General features: G+C 36.5%; 1 protein-coding gene across 3 annotated transcripts; it reads right to left on the reverse strand.

The window, feature by feature from the left end:
• Positions 1 to 7021: 7021 nt before the first annotated feature.
• On the reverse strand, positions 7022 to 20876 carry EIF5A2 (eukaryotic translation initiation factor 5A2). Of its 3 annotated transcripts, XM_068547412.1 has the most exons (6): positions 20736 to 20874; positions 19842 to 20041; positions 19190 to 19294; positions 8646 to 8777; positions 7962 to 8053; positions 7022 to 7163 (listed from the first exon to the last, which is right to left on the reverse strand). In XM_068547412.1, exons 2-5 carry the CDS (start codon positions 20004 to 20006, stop codon positions 7994 to 7996), a joined length of 462 nt encoding a protein of 153 aa, XP_068403513.1. In that variant the 5' UTR covers positions 20007 to 20041; positions 20736 to 20874; the 3' UTR covers positions 7022 to 7163; positions 7962 to 7993. The 3 variants fall into 3 exon arrangements, with proteins under 3 accessions (XP_068403513.1, XP_068403514.1, XP_068403512.1); XM_068547413.1 differs by lacking the exon at positions 7022 to 7163 and having other exon boundaries at positions 7175 to 8053; positions 19842 to 20012; positions 20736 to 20876; XM_068547411.1 differs by lacking the exon at positions 7022 to 7163 and having other exon boundaries at positions 7175 to 8053.
• Positions 20877 to 23273: the final 2397 nt, after the last annotated feature.

The following is a 23273-nucleotide window of genomic DNA, read 5'->3' on the forward strand; positions in this document are numbered from 1 at the left end:
TGAACTTTTTAGCAACTTGCTTAACTCCATAAAAAAGCTTGTATTTTTGAGGGGGCTGCATTAAATTTATAAATCAAAAGTGATAGGACTAACATCTCAATAACATTGAAATATCAGCCAAGAATAAGGAATGTCTTTCCATGTGTGTAAGTCAACTTTGTGTCTTTCGGGCGTGTTTTATAGTTTTCCTCGTATAGGTTTTGAACATTTCTTTGTATGTTTCTTCATTATATTTCATCTTTTTGTTGCTACTGTAAATGAGGTTTTCCTTCCATTTTATCTTCTAATTCGTTATTATTTTTGTTTATAAAAACTATTGATTTTTGCATGTTAATCTTATATCCTGCTACTTTGATGAATAATTTTATTGCTTGAGTTTATCATTGGTTACCTGGGATTTTCCAGGTATACTATCAGATCATCTGAAAATAGAAAAGTGTTTTCTCTTACTTTTACAAGTCTAATGTGTCTTAACTGTTTTCTATTGTCCGATAGTATTGGCTAATACTTTCAGAACAATATAATAGTGGTCAAGATAGTGGGCATTCTTGCCTAGTTCTTGACCTTACTGAGAATGCCTTTAGTGTTTTTCCATTAGGTAAAAGGCTAGCTTTCACAATTTTACAAACACACGCACACATGAGCATGCACACACGTACACACATATAATGTTATATATACCATGTTATCATATATAAATGTAGATATATTTATGTTAAATATTCATCCACCTGTTTTTCTGTGTGTTTTTTTTTTTCTGAGAGATGTTTTGAGGATGGGTATTGTTTTGTCCAAAGTTTTTTTCAGTATCTAGTATCTATGGAGAAAGTAGTATGACCTATCTCTTTAGACTCATAATATAGTGAATACTATTAAGAGAGATTTCCTAGATATTAACCTGTTTCCTACTGGAGTGAATTAATAGATTTCATAATATTGAGTTATTCTTGCATCTCTGATATAAACTCCATGTGGGCATGGGTATCATCTTCTTCATGTGGGGTTTGAGTCTATCACTACTAGTATAGTATATTAGGATATTTGCATAAGTACTTGTATTTATTTTGGTTAACTTTATCAAGTTTAGGTATCAATGTTATATTTGTTTTGTAAAAATAATTTAGAAGTTCTGATTTTCTATGCTCTAAAACAATCTATGTAACTTTGAAACCATCTGGTCTCTAAAAGTTTGGTAAAATTCTCCAGTGAGACAATTTGCCTGGTTTTGGTTTTTGGCTGTTGGTTTGTTTTTTGTGAACAGTTTCTCTCTTTCTTTTATTAAAAGTGTTCTGTTTAAACTTTCTGTTTCTACTGAGGTTGATTCTAATAACCATATTTTCCTTAAAAATTATATCATTTAGGTTTTCAAATTTATCTGCATAGAATTTATTTTTATTTTCTCTGCATTAGTCACTCCTTGTCATTTCTCAGTTTTTACATTTGTGTTTTCTTCCTTTATTTACCTTAAATTAGCCAGTGGTTTATTTTGTTAATTTTTCAAGAAACCAGAAGTTTATTTTTTTAATTTGCTATTTTTCTATTCACCTAATTCTGTTTTTATCATTATCATTTCTTCCCTTGTGCTCCCTTTTGGTTTATTTTGCTGTTTTTTTTCCTAGTTATTTGATTTAGGAATTTAATTCATTTATGTTCATTCTTTCATTTTCATTGATATAGGTGTTAAGGCTACAAATTTTCATCTATACTGCTTTACATGGATTCTGATATATAGTGTTTTCATTATCTTTCAGGAATTCTTTGTAGTACCCCTTTCATCGTAGAATTACGTAATAGATTTTAAAATTTCCAGGTAGAAGTCTTTTTATTTTCTAGTTTTTTTTTAATTTAAAATATTTTGAAATAAATTTAACAAGGTACAAAGCCTACATCTAGTTTTGTTTTTAATTTCACTTAGGACTGGTATCAGTGTTATTTTTAATATTTCCACTTTATAGAAACTTTTGTGTCCTAAATGTCCTTTCTTTCTGAAGATTCCATGTATATTTTTTTTTCTCCAAGATTTATCTGACTGTATAGAAATTAAAACGAACTAGAGTGACAATAATTTAAGTGAAACACACATATAACTGTGAACCAAAAAAGGCAGACACACTAGCATTATTAGGTAGATAAACCTCCATTCTCCCAGTTAGGATCTTTGTCGCGAATCTGATAGCAACTGTGGTTGCCAAGCCTTTTTGGCCCTCCCAAACACTGGGACACAAATCATTGTGATGCTGGGTAGTACCCGTGGGTGGCGGCAAAAAATTATTTTGACTGGACTCAGAAATAACTCTCAAATTGGAAAATGGATTGATAAAACCTTGTAGGTGGGTTCTTTTGAGCCCATACACATCCAGTGATTGTAACTGATCCTGCTGAATGTACTGTGGCAATGGATACTTTAAGTTCCCAGTGGAACACACACTTTAGACAAGCAGTGGGGTTTTAAAAGTGGCAATTCCATAGGACACCTCCTGTTTGGATAGAATGTTTAAATATGAGGTTGGGGTGGTGGGAAGAAGAAACTCAGACAGGCTGATACATAACATACAATTAGTCCCTTTTCTCTCTTCTTTTACCCCTCTCATGCCTACTTCTGGGAAACAAGCTACCGGTATTTGCAAGTGGCAAAAAAGAGTGGGGCTAAGGGGTGGAAGACTTTAATTTGGTGCTTCTCCCACTGCCCAATTATGCTTGCTGGATCTGGAAGATTATGGCTAACAGTGATACTGATCATGGATACGAGGTGACAACTACACTGGAAGTCTTGGTATTGTCCACAAGTCAGGAAGTGACAGACATGTTCTAGAATAGTACAGTGTATAAAAGGAAGAAACTGCTGAGCCACCTCAGGATGAATCTGTCCAGATGGTGTTGATTAGATATGGTGAGGAATGGGAAAATGGTGAAGAGTTTGCTTCAGGGACTCATCACACCATTCACATCGCCGTGGAAAGAGAACAGCAACTCTGGTAAAGAAGGAACACTTCAGATCCTGGGAGGTCAGGGGTGGGGAAGGGACCACTAAACTCTCTTGCATTGTGTATCTCTGGAAGAATGCACAGAAAGAGGATGAAGATGGGAAGATGTATTTATTCTTGTACCTATAGAATTTTGAACCATGTATTTTATGTATTCTTAAAAACTATTAAAAATTTAAAGATTAAAAAAAATGTACCTAAATCTGGAACTAAAATCTAGAAATTAACATTCCCAGCTGTAAAGCTAGGGTGCTGTATAGTAAGAACCTAAAATATAAAAAAAATAAAAATACAAGTTAGATTTTCTTTTAACAGTAATATACAAATTAATTTCTAGTATGAAAATGTTTCTAGGAATGTATATATACAAGAATAGTGTAAGCTGTTAAATTAACTTTATTTTTATTTAACTGATGAAGTTAACAAATAACGTAACAAAAATTATAATTGCTAAGTTTACCATCTACATTTTAAAGGATTTCACAATTATTTTAATATAGACAAAGGCTTAATATTTTAATTTTACCCATTTTTGAAATGTAAAATACATGATTGTAATAATACCCATACTACAAATCTTACAATTTTAAAGTTTTAGCTAAAACATATGAGTCTCTGCAGGTAAAAGCTTGAGTTCTCTTATACCTATGACAAATAAAATGTATTACTAATAAAGTGCCACTGGATTAGACAATGCCATTTCAACTATTTTCTTTTTGGAGAGGAGGACAAAAACAGTATAGAGCTAGTAATTTGCATTATACTTTGTAACAAGCACAAGAGTGCTTATTTATAGTAGATATTAACCACAGTAAAGAATTCCTGTCAAGAATGATCACAACTATGACTTATGACAAGCTGTATAGTCATCACTGAATAAAGTTTATATCCAGAGTTTTAAAAATGTGCAATCTTGAACTAAGATAAACTTAAGTCTACCAATATCAAGACACAGTTTTAGGGACTTTATATAAATAAAGGAATCTCTCTTTCAACTGTAAAATAGGTTTCGACCTGTTCTAAGGAGACAGGAAGAGTGGTGGATGGTAAAGTTTGGCAAGTATGTTTTTAGAACGTGAAAGCCTGATATGCATTGCTATAAGATGCATCTTTCATGTAAGGAAAACATGCTAATTAGATGTATACAGCACTTTTCAGGCACTTGACCTCACTTGGTAGTTACCTTGATGTTCAGATGGTTATTTAATGAAAAAACATTATATAGAACTTCAAGTCATGTTCCCACAGAACAGAACATCTGTGTTCCGTAAGCTAAATCCAAATGTTCCCTGCTAAAATCAAATAATGCCATATACCCAATTGAGAGAAAAAAATTTAATAAAGTTAATAGATTGAATTTTCTCAATTTTAAGATTTTCCACAATAAATTTTTCTTAAGCTTTTGTTGCCTATTACTTGTCTGAATGGTAGGAGAAAAAAAGGCTTGAAAACTATGAAATATTTTGCTTAGATGGTATCAGAAAATTTTAAACTGTTGACCAGTTCAATATAATATACTGTTTATGGAAATATGCTTATAGTTCGCACATTTTCTGCTTAAGAGCCATATTTTCTCAAAATAAATTTGTTCCTAGTTCATATTACAGAATTCAATATGTAAACATTTTAATGTACCCAAAAAAGTACTATGAATTTTTGTTCTGTTGTCCCTAAATATGTTTGAGAATCACATCAAAGTTTGACTCTAAAACTATCTTTGGGGTGCAGGCCAAAGGAATGCTTTTAGATATATCATTAAGGATAAGGGTCTAAGATAAGACTACCAAATTCTTTTCTAAAATGCAAAAAAATATGGCAAGATTCCAGTATAGATGTTACTAATGTTCCCATTTTTTTTCTTGAATATTTAGTATATGGTTTAAGTATGTTGATATTACAGATTTTTGTTTGTATGTATCACTCTATTACAATTTGGGAAAAATTTGCAATATACTTTCAGGCAGTTAGCTTTGAAATAATGAAACTTCAGCACTTAGCGCAAACAGCCCTGAGAACAATGCATTCAAATTACAGTTCAACTAGAAATAATCTAATTGAGAAACTTTAAAGTACAAAAACAAATTCTGGGAAAGCTGTAAATTAAAAAAAAAAAGTTACCAACATTTGAGGCACTACCAGACTACAGTACTTTTAAGAGTTGGAACGACTTTGCAAAAAGAACAAACATACAAAGCTATGTGTGCACATGCACATTCATTGTGCTATAATGAAAAGTTGTGTCCCCAAATTTTATAGCCTAAACATTTTATTGCAGCATCTCTTATTAAAGATTTCATGCTCTGGCTGCAGGAGAGTTTTGATAATTGTTATAAAGCATTGGTACAGAATTTTTTACCATAAATGGAAACGGATTCAAGAGCTTGGTTAGCAATAATTTCAAGTGACTGACAGCCCTTGGAGGGGAGCATGAAAGAAACATCATAAATATGTTCATGATGCAAATGCTAAGTCAAAGTAGCAGTAATTTGATCTATTTCAGAGGGTATACAACTTTGTAGCGAATAAGGTATAACAAAGTCTTCACAGTAGAAATAAAATATGTTGTTCTAGAAGGAAACAAATATTCCACTTGTTACTATAATATTGTATATAAATTGGTGAAATGCCTACAGACAAAAAGGTATCACTGTATAATCTATCAAGGTGACAGTCTACATTCTATACATGGTAACTTTGACATTTAACATTTGCTACAAAAAGTACAACAAATACTAGGAATCAACTTTTAACATTTCTGATGTCAAAAAAGAATGAAGTCACTTCTGTTCTGTTAAAAAATATGTTTCCTGCTTCCTTTTAATACAATTTATAAAGCTTTTCTAAATGAAATATATTGTTCTAGAGAAACATGTACTAACTTATGTGAAAATAAACAGTCCCATATCTTTAAAATCTATACTTATAATTAATTATATGACAGAAGAGTATTTAAACTTCTTTATAGTACTTAAAATGAAATATTTAAGCATAAATAGCTTTTGCCATTCAAGATATGAAGGTACAGATGCATTATTACAACTTATATACACTTACCTCACAATTGAAAATATATTTATGTGAAGTTTGACAAATTATGAAGAACAAGGGCATGTCAATCCAGAATTAATACTAAACCAGAACACTAGTGTGGTTAACTGGGGTCATATGAATGACCAGCAAGTAACACAGATTGATAACTTTCTGGAGTTCCTGTGGGTAACAATGCCAACCAGTCACAAGTAATATACATATTACAGAGTACTAAAAAACTAGAGCAGTATGTAGTAGACACTTAAATGGAATACTGGAAAGAATTTAGTCTAATTACTAACCGTGCTTTGGATGGGCAAAAGCTAAAATGTTATACTAAAAATGATTAACTACAACCTCAATATTTCTTGTGCTTTAGAATTCCTCTTGCATTCCCTTAAAGTATCTTGCTTCTTCTCCAAATGGGTTTGCTGAGGCCAATACAAGATTTAAAAGTGTGCGCAAATTAAGTAACTAAAACTTTGGGATCTTCTGTACCTAATGCTATTTCCAGTCACTGAGTAGACCAGTTACAGCATCATACATATTTTCTTCTAGATGATAGGTACAAAGGCCTTTTAGAAGTCAAAGTATGATGAGAGAGGTCTCATAATGAGTCTTAGAGAATGAAGTTATTACTGAAATGGTGATTTTGTTCTAAGTTGCACTGCAATATAATGACTGGTATTGAGTCAAAGGTCCTCACAAACCCTGTGACAATGCCTAGAATTCTGGAAATATAGATATATGATCCAAAAGACTAAACAGAAATGTAGCAGAATCACCTAAAATACTTCTTTAAATAATTGTTTATAGAATTTTTTCCTAGATATATTTCACACCAGTAACTGAATTAAGTCACATGACAATCAGATAAAATACATATACTTCTTAAGTTAAATAATAATTATCACACAAAGTGACTTTTCTTCTATGATTCACTTTCATGTTAGAAAAAACGTACATAAATTGAACAAATGTTCCAAATCAAATTAAAGTAAGAATTTCCAGTTTTGTCTAACAAATATTTTGATGTCAAAAAAGTCGACTTAAAAATGGCTGAAAAGGAGTGACTACTACATTTATTCAACATTTATTCAACATAATTAATAAAAAGTACTGCATAGTATCCTGTAAAGCAGGTCACTCCTTTAAATAAAGAGAGAGAGAAAACAAGAGTTAAAGGCAAAAACACAAATGGAAACTTCCTATTTTTATGTTGAATACAAAGGCCTCAAATAAAAACCTATAGCTTTAATCAACATCCTTTGCCACTGTCCTTTGTGTCTTCCCTAAAATATGACTTGCTAACAGTCACAAAACAGTTTAATGCCTCTGTCAACCACAAGAAAGTACTAAAATCACCATAATATAGGTTATATTAAGTCTACCAGCAATTTGGCAAAGAACAGAATGACTGAGGTAATACAGGTGGGCTGCACATGGTTACTAAGATAACTGGCACTTTTTGATAACATGATTTTTAAGGATCTGTACTTGCCACACCCATGCTGAAACTCTGACAATTCCAATCCATAATCTACTTATTCTATGATATTAAGTTTGAAATTAATGCAGAGCAATTCAACTTAAATGTGGTGCTTCAATACCACTAGATGCTACATTGTTTGATTTAAAACCCTGGTTTATTTATCATTTAACTAAAATTTAGGAACGATTTGCTCAGACAAATCACATCTTCTGAAGCTATCTTGTCTGTTTCTTAGACTTACATACTGAAAACCACAGGAAAGTTATAGGAAAGACACCTACAAAACTTAAAAAAAAAGAATTATACATCTTGATCATTTTTTTAAATTACGAATTGCCTGCAAAACTAACTCAGCACAATTTCAAAACAATTAAAAAAGAAATGAGGTTGCTTATGAATGCCATAGCTTTGGTGACAACTTAGAACCAAACTTTAGATCTGCAGTTGATCCAGACCTAAACATTTTGCTCATGCCTGATGTTCCCATTTATTTGCAGGGCTTTATGGCTACAGCACATTCTTCACTCATTGCACACATGACAGACACCTAGAAGGAAAAAAAATGTAGGCAAAAATTTATTCAAAAGGCAATACATATATAAGATATAGTTAATTCATCATACATTGGATATTTGTGGATATTTTATACATACTGATTTTGTAAAGAGGTATTCCAAGACCAAATAATCTACTTTTTTTACAGTTTTCTAAAGCTAAATTTCTCAAATTGTGGTTTTTAAGAAAAATTCCAGGGAACAGGAGAATAAGAACTATAAGTGTTTCAATACTTATTAGACGTTATACTTCTGAGAGTTATAACAAAGATAAAGTAAGTCACCTTCACTCTTTAGTATTCCCATAACATCCTTTCTCATCCTTAAGAATAGTTCAGGCTGATCTCCAAACAAATTCAGGGTTGACAGTGTCTATGTAGTAAAAAATGAACTTTGATACTTTCTTTGGTAATGGCCATGGTAAAAGGTATCAGGCAGGGGAAAACTGCCTAGTTCTAGAGATCATTTTCAACATTTCATCAGTATTTAAAAGCTATATTTCACCTATAGTATTTTATGCTAACTAGTTTAGGTCAAAGTTTTTATAAAATGATTTAAAAAAACAATCTCTCCATAGGTCTGTACCTGCACATCTTCACCTGCATTGTATTTTCCTTCTATTTCTTTGCCTAGTTCACCTTCTGGCAGCTTAAGATCCTCACGAACTTCACCAGTTTCTGTCAGCAGGGAAAGGTAACCATCCTGTATGCATATCAGCTATTGAAAGAAATTATATCATTTGCACTGATTAGATTACACCCACTACTTTGTAATTTTTACATAAATTGCCAACTATATTAATTTGTATAAGTACACAGTAATACATTAATAAATTTTTGGTGCTTAAGAATGCTACACATACAAAAGCATAAAATAGGTATAGACAAAAAATATAAGTTCATTCCTTCCTGCACTCTCCCCTCCCCCAAATCTCTACGTTATTAAACAGTTTAGGCTTTTTAATAGAGTATCCTGAAGTTATGTACACAATATATAGTTGCTTTAAAAAATAAATGGGATATTATAAGTATTTTTCAGCAAGTTGTTTTCACTTAATATGTCTTAGAAATCTTTCCGTTTTGGAAAATATGGACCTAGCTTAGTCTCTCTAATCACTTCACAACTGCAAAGTTATACTGTAACTGATTTAACCATTTTTGTATTAATGGCATAAGAGTTATTTTCAGTTTTTCACGATTACAAACAATGTGTTTTATAATTTGATTATGAACAAACTGAAGTGGAAAATTTTTGGTCTCCAGCTCACTGCTAACAACACTAGATTTTTTTAAAAAAGAAAAACATTAGCTTGTTGATGACATTAATGAAACAAAACCAGTCATCAACCTAACCTGCAAAAAAGAACAGTATTGATATCATTGAATTTCTTTCATTACAGGTATGAGGAAACTGCCAGGCCACATTAATTTATTCTACAAGCATGTACACCATCAGTGTGCCTAGAATTTTAACAATTTTTTTTTTTTAATCAGGGTATTGTTGCTTTACAATGTTGTGTTAGTTTCTGCTGTACAACGAAGTGGAGTTCCCTGTGCTATACAGCAGGTTCTCATTAGTTACCTATTTTATACATATTAGTTAGTGTATATATGTCAATCCCAATCTCCCAGTTCATCCCACCCGCCCTTTCCCCACTTGGTGTCCGTACATTTGTTCTCTACATCTGTGTCTCTATTTCTGTCTTGCAAACAGGTTCATCTGTACCATTTTTCTAGATTCCACGTATATGCGTTAATATACGATATTTGTTTTTCTCTTTCTGACTTATTTCACTCTGTATGACAGTCTCTAGGTCCATCCACATCTCTACAAATGACCCAATTTTGTTCCTTTCTGTGGCTGAGTAATATTCCATTGTATATATGTACCCCATCTTCTTTATCCATTTGTCTGTTGATGGGCCTTTAGGTTGCTTCCATGACCTGGATATTGTAAATAGGGCTGCAATGAACATTGGGGTGCATGTGTCTTTTTGAGTTATAGTTTTCTCTGGGTATATGCCCAGTAGTGGGATTGCTGGGTCATATGGTAATTCTATTTTTCATTTTTTAAGGAACCTCCATACTATTCTCCATAGTGGCTGTATCAATTTACACTCCCACCAACAGTGCAAGAGGACCTTTCCTCACCTCCCTTTTGACAGAGATTAGAAGTACTTCTTTAAGAAAAAAAATAATAAATTTGAGAAATTGTATTGATTTAGAAAAGGAAAAAAAAAAAACAAAAAAAACTGGATCCTGTAATGGTCAGAGCTGCAAGCTGTATCAATTTACACTCCCACCAACAGTGCATATCCCTTTTCTCCACACCCTCTCCAGCATTTATTGTCTGTAGATTTTGTGATGATGGCCATTCTGACTGGTGTGAGGTGATACCTCACTGTAGTTTTGATTTGCTTTTCTCTAATAATTAGTGATGTTGAGCATCTTTTCATGTGCCTCTTGGCTATCTGTATGTCTTCTTTGGAGAAATGTCTATTTAGGTCTTCTGCCCATTTTTTGATCGCATTGTTTGTCATTTTGATATTGAGCTGCATGAGCTGTTTGTATATTTTGGAGATTAATCCCTTGTCTGTTGATTCATTTGCAATTATTTTCTCCCATCCTGGGAGTTATCTTTTTGTCTTGTTTATGGTTTCCTTTGCTGTGCAGAAGCTTTTAAGTTTCATTAGGTCCCATTTGTCTAACAGGTTTTATAAAAGGCAATCACCCAGTATACCAGATGCTACCATTGACATACACAAAAAGAGTTAAAGACATGGTCCCTGGTCCCCTTCAGCCACTATGACATAACACAGGCATACCACAGAGGTAGAGTTTCAAAGCTCTCCTCTATGGCACTACCAACTCTGGCAATGGCTTTCCACAGAAACCCCACCTACCACCGGAGATTTCAGTTTTTGCACATGTCTACAATCTCAAAAACAAAAAACCATCCTACTGAGCCACCACAAACACTTTTAATTAATCTTTTGGTCACTCAAACATTTGTGAGGTAGTTGGCAGAAAAGCGGGAAGCAAGGAGGTGGAGACAGAAGTGTAATTTTTAAACAATTAACCACAGGCTCATCTTTTTTATTTCAGCTCTTTTAACAATTCCCTGAAGTAGAACCTGTCAATTTCAAGAGTTAAAGGTTCCCACTCCACTAGTGACTGAACCACATAAACCAAATAATAATACTGATATTTTGGTATTTATATGGTATTTTATTTTTTAAAAGGAATTAATAAAATAAGCCATGGGATGAAATTTAAAGCATTTCAAATACAAAAAGATACAGACATATTATAAAACATCTACTAAAATATATATTTATAAATATTAAACATTAAAATAAATTGCTATAGAAATAAAATTTAAAATTTCAAAAATAAAGCTAAGCTACAGGAAAGTAAAATTAAATAATAAAAATGAATTATTTGATCTTCTTAAATAAATTTATTTAAAAATTTTCAGATATTGAGAAAAGGTGCAAAAATAATGCAATGAAATCCTTTATCTTTTACCTAGATTTACTCTTTGTTAACATCTAACCACGTGCTTTTTTTCCCTCTCTGTATATATGGAATATATAAAATGCATACCATACACATTCTTATTCTTTTATTTTTGCTGAACCATTTGAGAGTAAGTTTCAAACATCATGACTCTTCAGCAATAATACTTCACTGTGTTTTTCCCAAGAACAAGGACATATTCTTACATAACCACAGTTTATTTTTCAAAATCAGGGAATTCAATATTGCTAACATATTATTCAATATATAGTCCATATTCAAATTTTCCAATTGTCCCAATACTGTCTTCGATAACAACTTTTCCCTTCCAACTCCAGGATCATGCCTTGTATTTATCTGGCTGTCATGTCAGTTTAGTCTCTTAATTTGGAACGGTTCCTGACCCTTTGTGTTGCATGACATTGACATTTTTGATGAGCACAGGTTCACTGTATTATAGAATGTTGCTCAGTTTGAGTTTGTTTCCTAATGATTCAGCTAGTGCATTTTTGGAAGGATTACTACATATGTGATGTGTCCTCAGAGTATCACATCAAGAGGCAAATTATGTCACTATGTCCTATTACTGGTGATATTAACTTTGATCACCTGGCTAAGGCAGTATCTGCAAGATTTTTCCTCTCTCAAGGTACCACTTCCCCTTTTGTAATTTTCAATCTTGAAAAAAATAGCTAACGGTGTCATTTTTGTGTTTCAAGCATATTTCTGTGCAACTTTTTCAATCTTCCCTCAAAGCCCTCTCTGACGCTGTAGAGTTGGAAGGAGAGGATGGTAAGAAAACAGTTATAAGTCAATTCTAAATATTTCCTTCTGATCCTTCACCTGTAAGCAATCTACTTATTTGATAACTCTGAGATGTTTATGAACAATTTTTTTTTTTTGGTAGAGAGAGCAATCATTTTGCTAATAGCAAGCAAGGAGACAGGAGAGGGCAGGGTCAGAAAACTTGTAATAGAGGAGTCAGGCATGCAGTGGTGTAGCAAGCTGCTGAATGACATTTGAAATTATACCATACACCCAAAATCCTAGTACCAGAATGTGGTATCCGTCATTTCCTACTAAAAGAATCCAATGTATGGTGCTATTTCTCTCCATAGGGCTCCTGGGAAAATGGATAATTCCAGGTACAGAGTAGGAAGTATACAAGATGAGAAAGCGTGGTGCTATTAAAGACCACTAGATCCATATCAAAGGGATTCAGGAGCTAACCAGAATAAGGTCCGGCATAAAGAAAGAACAATTTGAGAATCAATAATGATAATAACTACAATGGACTGAAACACAAATGTGTTTAAATGCTTGAGTTCATAGTGAAAAAAAAAATTTCACTGGTCATCTTCAGTAGATGCCAGGAAACCAACTAATTTTGAAAACTGGTACTTAAAGGGAAAGAATCAAGTATTTATATTGGCTTTCCTATTATATACTGTACCACAGGATAAACAAAAAAGCTGAAGGAAACTTTCTCTTATAGAAGTGTTCTGGCTTTTAAAGAAAAAAAAAGTAACAGATTATTACTTTGTCTCCTTTAATAAATTAATGGATTGAGGCAATTATTACATATCTAATAACATCACAAAAAAATAAACCATCAGGGGCTTCCCTCATGGCGCAGTGGTTAAGAATCTGCCTGCCAATGCAGGGGGACACGGGTTCGAGCCCTGGTCCAGGAAGATCCCACATGCCGCAGAGCAACTAAGCCCTTCCGCCACAACTACTGAGCCTGCGCTCTAGAGCCCATAAGCCACAACTACTGAGCCCACGTGCCACAAAAACTGATGCCCGTGCGCCTAGAGCCTGTGCTCTGCAACAAGAGAAGCCACCACAATGAGAAGCCTGCGCACGGCAACGCAGAGTAGCCTCCACTCGCCACAACTAGAGAAAGCCCACACACAGCAACGAAGACTCAACGCAGCCAAAAATAAATTAAAAAAAAAAAAAAAAAAGAAACCATTAGACTCATTTACTTGATGGTTGCACAGAATATCACCTATGGAGTAATTTTTGTTAAAGAAAAGAAGAAGAAAATAAAAATCTAAAGTGGATCTGATCAAGTCTGTACGTCTAATTATCAATTTTCAGGAAATATGTGGGACAAAGGAAATGCAATTAGCAAAATACAGAATGCGTGGAAGTCTACAGAACAACTTATCTAGTTTCTTCATCGAAAATGGAGGGGAAGAGAGAGAGAGAGGGAGAAAGAAGGAAGGGAGGAAAGAGAGGGAAGAGAGACTCAAATGCACGTCTGAGAGAGGAGAACCTATAAAGTAGATTTAAGAGATACCTCAACCAATTTCAATGCGTGGACTTTATTTAGGTCCTGATTTAGAAAAACTGTAAAACAAAAACAGTAACTATCACATCTGAAAAAGCAAAACACAAACAAAAAAACAAAGACAATTAGGAAAATGTAGATATTGATTGGATATTTGAAGATATTAAGGAATTACTAATTTTGGGGGTGCCACAGTATGCTTTTTATTTTTTACAGCCCTTACCTTTTAAAAATGCATAGCAAAATATTTGCATATGAAACGATAAATGATATAATATCTAGAATTAGCTTCAAAATAAACAAGAGGTAGAGGGTACAGGAAATAAAAATAGATGGTGGGGTATAGATGAAACAAGACTGGTTATGTACTGATAATTGTGGAAGGTGGATGATGGGTACGTGAGGTTCATCATATTTTGAAAATGTCCACAATAAAAAGTAAAAAAGAAAAATGCTATGGTATATAAGAATTCTAGAAAGAGCACTGTAACCACTAAATAGTTGGGGGTACAGGGAGCTGAGGAAGCAAAGCATGAACTAAAAGGAAGGATATGGGGAGAGTAAGTGACTGCAGATTCTATCCATGATGTGGTCTGGTAAGAAAGAACATGAAAAAGGAGAATTATGGGGGAACTTTTTTGCTTGTATTTGTATTATTGGTATACAATAGAAGAAGGCTGGAGAAGGAATAGCATCATTACAGGTGCCTTAGCCTTAATTTCTGAATTTAATTTTATTTCTCAATCTATTTCAAAACAGTCAGACCTTTAGGTAAGACCTCCTCCTTTCTCCTTCTTCCTTTTCCTCTTCCCCCAGCACTCTCAAGCTACTTCTTTAGAGCTGCTGGTCCCTAGGGGAACTGAATGTTTGATCATTGTTATCAGACAACACAAGGAAATAACACTATCATCAACTAGAGTGTTATCTGACACACCAAGCCATAAAGTTGGGTATGCACAGCAGCACTCCATCATCAAGTGGAAGCTGCATATGTGAGATCAACTTGAGCAGCTCTTGAAGGCACCAACAAGTTATATGAGACTCAGAAGCACCTTCTTCTGCAACATCCACAATTTCTCCCTCAACGTGTACCAATGACTTTGTGGGGAGTTCCCTATTACCAGCTGACTGAAAAACAAAATTCAGAATGGTTTCTAGATGGTTATGCATAGTCTGATGAAACTATTCAGAGGTGGCCCTGAAAGACAGTGGGGATGAGAACTTCATGTACTGGACTTGAAAGAAGAGGGAACCAAAGGTTTGTATTTACATTGATTATGGGCAAGGGCTAAGAGTATGGATGGAAGGTCAACAAAACTGAAAGAAAAAGATGGGAAAATTGCTGACAATAAGGTCTGGGAAAGTGGTACGTGGAGGGACCTCTCCAAATAGTTAGAGAATGTGTCCATATAAATGCTTACCAAGGGGACATGCTACCGAGGAGGCAGACAATTAGGTGACAAGATGATTCTACCTGTGAATGTCATTTAGCTTCTTTTTGTAGTCTTCCCAGTCCTTGTTCAATTGGCTCACAAACAATTGGCCATGGTGGCATGGGCTCAATGACACCGGTTTTCTCTCACCAAGGCTGATCTGACTACAGCCACTGCTGGTACCTCACAGCCGAGACCAATACAGAGTCCCTGATATGGCACCATTTCCCCGGGGGAAGAGCCAGCTACCTGGTAACACTGTACTCCCTCCATCATGGAAGAGGCAGCAGTTTGTGCTCACTGTAATAGATCCTGACTCCACATATAAACTTGCCTTCGCTGCCTGCAGTGCTTCTGCTAAGATCTCATCTGAGGATTTGTAAACAGTCACATTACTGTCAGTACCTCACATAGTATCATTTCTGGCTAAAAAATTCATTTGACAGGCAAAATAAAAAGACAACAGGACAATGCTCAGAGAATTCACTGGTCCATGTCCTCCATCATTCTAAGACAGTTTGCCTGTGTGCATTTGCCTACTGAAGACTCATCTTTGCCTCCTGCTGAATGACACTCTCTGGGCCTGGGTGCTGTTTTACAGGTTAAATATATTCCAATATATGGTACTATTTCTCCCATAGGTAGAATACACAGGTCTAGGAACCAAAGGTAGGAGGCTCTTCTCACTATCACCCTTAATAATACTGTAGCAAAATATCTGTTTCTTGTCCCTGCAGTACTGGGATCTGCTGGTTTAGAGGTTTTCTACTCCAAAGAAAGACTGCTTTTACCAGGGAACACAAAGATTCCACAGAACGGGTATAAATTATAAAAAGACTTTAGGCACAAGGAATTCATAGCATCATTATTTTCTTTGTTGTTCTATTTTAAGTTGCAACAACAAAATTCCACTCCATATCCAAAAGACATACCACTTATTTGAAGAATATACTAGGATTTAATATTCACAGTTTTGGCAATTCATCAATAATCCAAAGATGCACAATATACACTTTAACATGTCCTGTAGTGATTAGCTTTCCTTCTGAAAAGTGGTCTTTAAATGACAGGTAAAACTTTAGTAAATGCAGAAAAGGCATTTAACTTGTGGTGTAGTGCACAGGAACACAGAACTTTCTAAAGAAATATGACTCAAGTGCATACCAGAGTTTGAACAAGCGTTTCTATATTTAAGAGTCTGGGGATTCCCAAAGGTGTCTGGGTGTATTTGTATTTTACACCATCAGTGAGCCCCAGATAACCATAACTACTTTTGGGGGAAGTGATGGAAATTAGCAATTCCAATCCAAGCTACATCTTGGAATGGAATTTAGGAGACAATTTTCCTTTCATTCTGACCTTATGTTAAAATATGTAAAATTAAAATTGTAAATATTGATACATTTCTTTTCCTAAACACTTACTTTTTAATTATTATAATGAACAGATATATATATTTCACTTTAGCTGACTGTCAAACTGGCACTTGAAATACTGAATTCAGCAAATACAAAGGACTACATGTAGCTAAATAATAAGTAGAAATTTAATCAAGGCACTTGGAAAGGTGAGTGAAGACCACCATAGGACAATAAATATAACTGGAAAGGCTCATGGAACTAATTTTTTTTAATGAACAGAAATAAGTATTCTATGGTGACTTGATAATGAAGGGATGTGATCACTGAGTGCTCCCTCTGCAAGGCACTATTCTAAGAATTAACTAATTAAACCTCACAGTGATTCCATGAGGAGTTTATTATTCTTATCCTTATTTTATAAAGAAAGGCAGGTGAGAGATTAAATAACTTGCCAACCAAGGTCATGCAGTTAGTAAGTGCCAAAGCAAGGATCTGGACCCAGACTGTTAGGCTTGAGTCATTCTCTTATCCGCTCTGGAACACAGACTACATACCAAAGGCTGGGACTACGGCGAGGCAAGTGAGGCACTTGTCTTGGGTGCAAAATTTAAGGTGGCGCACACACACACACACACACACACACAGACACACCCCTCAGTGATCAGGTTAATGTAATATTTTTAAAAATTAGAATTAATGCATAAATTCTATAATGAACAAAATATCAGACAGGATCAGGCCCCTGTGTAGCTTGGCATTGTTTCTGGTACTGTCTTTATATAAAATTGTGTGCTTGAGGCAAGGGCCTCACTCACCTCATACCCCTCATCCTAGTCCAGGTCCTGCTTTATCTCAAAATAAAACCCAAACCAAAATTTTCCTTTATGTTAAATCTTGAGCTCCAATCAATGACTGGCTAATTTGATCACAGTAGTAGTCATCTGAACTACTGATACCATCTTTCTGAAACACTCAAGGGCAAAAGCATTGTATATTGAATGAATATTAATGAATATTGAATATTCAAAGCATTCACACATTAAGGATGAAAACAGAAATCTATTTTTGGCAAAAGAAAATTCTATGCTTAGCTTCAGTTGGCTGTACTATCTTTACCTCATTGAGTAGTCATGTATGCATTTAACAAATGTTTATTGAGCGTCCACTATATGCCATGTCTAAATTAGGTGCTCCAAGAATATGGAATGATTAAGTGAAGTTTTTATACAGGAAAAGGGGAAGCAGAAAAAAAACTACTTTTTGGTACATATCTACTTATGAGGGAATTATGGGGTACATTTTCTCATTAATCTTCATATTATCCCTCCTTTGTAGATGAGAAGACTGAGGCTCAGAGAGGTTGCGTAATTTTCCAACATCACCCAGCTTGAAAGTGGCAGAACTAGATCAAAACTCAGATCTGCCTGACTTAAAAAAAATCTTGCTATTATTATACTAAGACAATTCAAATTTCTATGAAGACTCCAAAGCAACCTAGAAAACATTTGTAAGTGGGAAAATGAAAATATAAAACTGCTTACTAGATTAAAACTGTGCAAAAATATGTTTACATATGGACAAAAAGTAAAAGGAAATCATTGGATAATTGCAGTTAATGGTGACATTCTTTAAAAATTATACAACACAATATGAGGTATAGAAAGGAACAAGTTTAAATTGGGTAAAACGAATTCGAGTGTCACACTTGTATTTTTCACTATGTAAAATGAAAAGAGTTCTATATATAGTATGCTTGATAAAGAAATTGCAGACTTTCAAGAAAGACTTTAGTTATGATTAATCTGAGCTCCCACATTCTATGAGGTCAGTGGTTTGGTTACCATCAATACTCCAAACAAGAAAATGCTATCATTAAACATGACTTATCCAAATGCATAATTGGAACTAAAACTTGCAGTTTATACCTATAATTTAACAAAAGGCCACAGCATGGTCACTGAATACAAATAAAACAATTACGAAGTTTTTGTATTTTCTTCACCAAATTCAGTGACCATACACTTTATCCTTTGTATGTATGGCTTTCAACTTATTTCCCTATTTAAGAATACCAAATTCTGACACACATTCACTAATACACACAAACTTGGTTGGTGGAACATGAATTCCAATAATTTCTTGAGAGTCTTAGGTCTGGTAAGGGAAAAGAAATACCTGGAAAGTATTTACAACAAAGAGAAACAATTTACAACAAAGGAAATAGTATTTTTACTAAACATTGGACTCACAATATGGAGTAACTTGATTTGAGAAATAATAAGTGTTCAAATTTTTTAAAATGCAAGAATGTAAAACAGTGGCAAACTAGCAGTCATCCTAGATAAGGTACAAGTGTTAAATAGCACTATCTATTTCTCCAATTTCTAAAATAAGTGGTACTTAACAATTGGTTAGAAAAACCTACAAAACTACTTGTGGGTTTTATTAAATTACAATGGACAGTAACAAGTATTTGCACCTTTAGGAAACAAGCAGCATTCTAAAGGAAATTAGTACTTACCTGATAATCATTTCTCTTAATATTTGGAACATCCATGTTGTGAGTAGAAGGGCAAATATCTTCGTATTTTTTGCCCGTGAAAATATCAATTCCAACAAGGTGAACCTAACAGAGACGGGAGAACAGGAAACTGTTTAATCTTTGCCAAGATATCACTCATTACATACACAGATGCATAATACCAAAGCTGATTATGACAGATTCTTTCTCCTTCCAAGGTCATCTAATTTTACTTTCTTAAAAAAAAAATGTAGTGGTCATACAACTGAGAAGCAGTGAACAACTAGACAGTATCATGACATATCAAGACCCAATATCATATACTCTAGTAATTCAATCATAAGAGTGATTAAGAAAAATGAATTTAGGTTCGTTAGAATGATGTTAGAACAGGTTTTCTCATTTGTAAACTGAATAGATTGTCTAAGTCACTAGGATTCAGGAAAGTTTCAGTTCCCCGTTAATGAAACATTATAAGGGCCCAAGAAGGAAATGTTACCTTTCAGTATTCAAATAGCTGATCACCCAGTAATTGTGGGAAGAAAAAAAAAAAGTGTCATTATACGCTTATAACTACAGAAACCTCATGTTCTGTAATGGAATACAAATGATCAAAATCCCAACACCAAGAAAGACCTGGAAGGGCATTTACCTTGGCATGACCGTGCTTTCCAGTTTTGGAAGTTGACATCTCTACTATTTTGCATGGCCGTCCTTTGAGCACCACGAAGCCGTTTTTGCGCAGGGCCGAACACTGCATAGGGTAAGTGCTGGAAGCCCCAGCATCTCCAGTAGTGAAATCAATTTCGTCCGCCATGGTGGGCTGGGGAGATGGTTGCTTTTCTGAGGGTACTATGCAAAAAGTTTGTTTGCTTTTTAACAACTGGCATGCAGGCAGGGAAACGCCTCATTTCGGAGAGGTTACGAGCCACGCATCATGGATCTATTATTTTTGCATTTATAGAACACCCACCCAGAACAGTGGGGACTTTCTAACTCCGGCCTTACAAACTTTTCCATCCTTCGGTGGGGAGGTGGGAGGGAAGTCGCAGAAGAGCTCGCTGGGGGGGGGGGGGGGGGCGGGGATACCCGCCCAGGGTGCTCACCCGCGCTGGGGGAAGCAAATCCCGGCCCCCATCGTCCCACTGCAGGAGGAGCCGGTGACTTTCCCGCACCGCGCCGCGCCTCCCGGCCCTCCGCCACCGCCCGGATCCTCACTGCGGGGGGCCCAGCCCAGGCCTCATGTCCCCACGAAGGATGGAGATAACAGGACCTGGCCAGCAGCACCTGGCCCTCGGGCAGCGGGAGCGCACTTCTCCCCCCAGCCCGCAGCGCCGTCACTTCGACCTCTCAGACGCCCCCTGTCCTGCCGGCATCCCCGGCCCGGCCCGGCGCCTCACGGGCCTGAGCCTTGGCGGGTCCCGCGCTCGCCTCGGGCCCCCTTCCATCCTTCCTCCTCTCCACGGTCGGGGCTCGGCTCCGGCCGCCTTCCCCGGCCCTGCCTCGCTCCGGTCGCAGCCCCACCACCTTTTCCCAGAGTCTTCACCTTTCAGCAGGGAAAGAGCGCCTTTCGCCTGCGTAACCGCGCCAGTCCCCCACAGCTGCGGCGGCGGCAGCGGTGGCGACCGCGGCAGTTCCAAGAGACGGGGCGGGGCCGCCACACTTCCCACACCCCGGCCTCCCCGCCCTTTCCCGCCCCCACATCAGCCCTACTTCCGGGATAGGTCCCGGCGCGTCATAGGCACCGCCCTCTCGCGCTACCATTGGCTACAAGGTTCCCGAGGCCCCTCCCAGTCACGTGAAGAGCGCCCTGGCAACCCCACGTGCTGCGGATTAGTGCACTTCCGGCGTGAAGAGCACTTTCTGGAGTTCGGTTGCTGAGGGTAAACTCGCCGGCAAGGAAACTTACTCCCTCAAACTTTTAGGTTTGTTATGTTCAGGTCCCAGTCGAAGTTAACAAGAACCAAGCCACGCACTCGGTGGCCCTTGCTCTCAGGTGCGTGGCGGTTGTCATGTGACGGCTGCCAGAACTCTCGAGGCGTGGGCCTTCAATGGTTGTGCCTCGTGGCTGTGGAGGGAACTTTGTGTTCCAACTTCTGGCCCAACTTGCAGCCCTACTTGGCGTTGAAAACCATGCTTCTTCCTCGAGGAAGAGCCCGAGTGCAGTATTTTATTACGTGGCTCCCACTGTGGGTTTTGCAGGGGACCCTAGCCACCCATGATGAGATCCCAGCAGCCACTGCCACTGCAGCTCCGCCAGGATCAGCAGCTCTCTCAGGGGTGGCAACTCCTGAGACGTCCGAGACATAAAAAGCAGCTGTGAAATGACCTAACTCACTCCTCACATCAGAGGCTGTTATGGAGTTTTGGAGGCGAATGGGTGTCTGACTCCTACTGCATTGTCCAGCAGAAAGATGTTCTGCCAGACGCAGCTCTTCCTTCCTCCTGGCATTGGCATTTGAGTTTGAGGTATGTCCGTACCTCGTTAGACCAGCTGGGTTGTCTTGGAATCAATGTGGAGCCAATAGCGACTTCAATAGGATTAGGATCGAGATTCTTAGAAAGAGATGCGTTCTCCTTTTCTCAGTGGTTTCACAACCCACCACATTCTCCTACCTTGGAGAGGTGACCTTTACCCCAGTTTATGTGGCCCTGTGATTTTGTATTGCTGTCTCATGAAAAATCCCATTTCTCACTTTCCTATGTGACTCTCAAGTTTTTTCACAGATATTTCACACATGTTGTCTAATCTAACCTTTACAGTAAGTAAGAGGACTCTAAACTGAGCTCAGCCTCTAGCTAATATGTGAAAGAGCCAGATTAGAACCCTGGTTCATGAGTCCGCTCTGCTTTTCCTTACACCACCTAACCTTTCCCTATTATTATTAGGACAGTTACAAATATTTTAAAGAGTATTTATGTAAGCAGGTAGTGCATTATTCCTTTAATTTTGACTGTTACTCCTTTTTTAACTTCAAATTTACGAAGTTATAACTTATACAAAGTGGAATTTACCCTTTTTAGTTCTATGAGTTTTGAAAAACATAGGCAGCTATGTAACTACCACTATAATCCTATAAACAAGATATAGGATATTTCCCTCATTTCAGAAGTTTCTTTGTGCCTCTTTGTGGTCAGTCCCCTCCCGCCACACCCAGCCCCTGGCAACCATTAGCGACTACTCTTTAGTCTACATTTTCAGTTGTGGAAAAAGGCAGAGAAAAGTTGAGTAATTTGCCCCAAATTACACAGCTAGCAAGTCAGAGAGCCAGGATTGAACTCTAAGGCAGTTTGGCTCCACAATCACTGCTACCACCATATACTACCACATACTGCCTATATACCACCGTATACTGCATTCACACAAGATTTGGATTTGGTCAAATGATCCAGCGTCAGTCATTCAATATAGTTGATTCTAGTAAAGTTGCTGGAACATTGAATTAGCAAATACTGAACTATTGCTACTAGAGGAAGTACATAGTGCGTTCCTGTGAGCATGGCAACGTTTTGGTCAGCTAATATATAATCTTCCTTTGTGTGTGTTTCTGTTTGAAGACACTTTATTTAATACATATTGGTTCATTAACATTTAACTCACAGCCAACAGCACTGTAATTCATGCCCAAAGAAAGCTTATCTAACACATATATGTTCTCTGTAAGGCACATCACAGCCTTCATGTGCTTAGAAACACTAGACAGCACTTCAGTACTATGCTTGGGGACCATTTTAAATAGCCAAGTCATCAACAGAAGTCACAAAAATGCGAAAAGCGGCACTAATAGACCGTGAAAAGAACACTTGTTTACAGTTTGATAGCTGAAACAAGAAGGCAGAGCATTGCCTTGTTTGACCTCGGCTAGGAAAATGTGTATTGGATGACTCAGATCTTCTGCTATTCTGTGAATGTCCACAAATGACCACGAAAGCACAGAGAGTATTGATTTTGGGGTTACAAGTAAACTTCAGTGACTAGGCATATTCACAAATATGGAATCCATGAAAAATGAGGATTGACTTTTTATCTTAGCGCCCTCAGCACTGGAATTACTCTGTTGACCAAGATAGCCCCTTGTTCATT

This window comes from Eschrichtius robustus, chromosome 6 (assembly GCF_028021215.1).
Source record: "Eschrichtius robustus isolate mEscRob2 chromosome 6, mEscRob2.pri, whole genome shotgun sequence".
Taxonomy (NCBI): Eukaryota; Metazoa; Chordata; class Mammalia; order Artiodactyla; family Eschrichtiidae; genus Eschrichtius; species Eschrichtius robustus.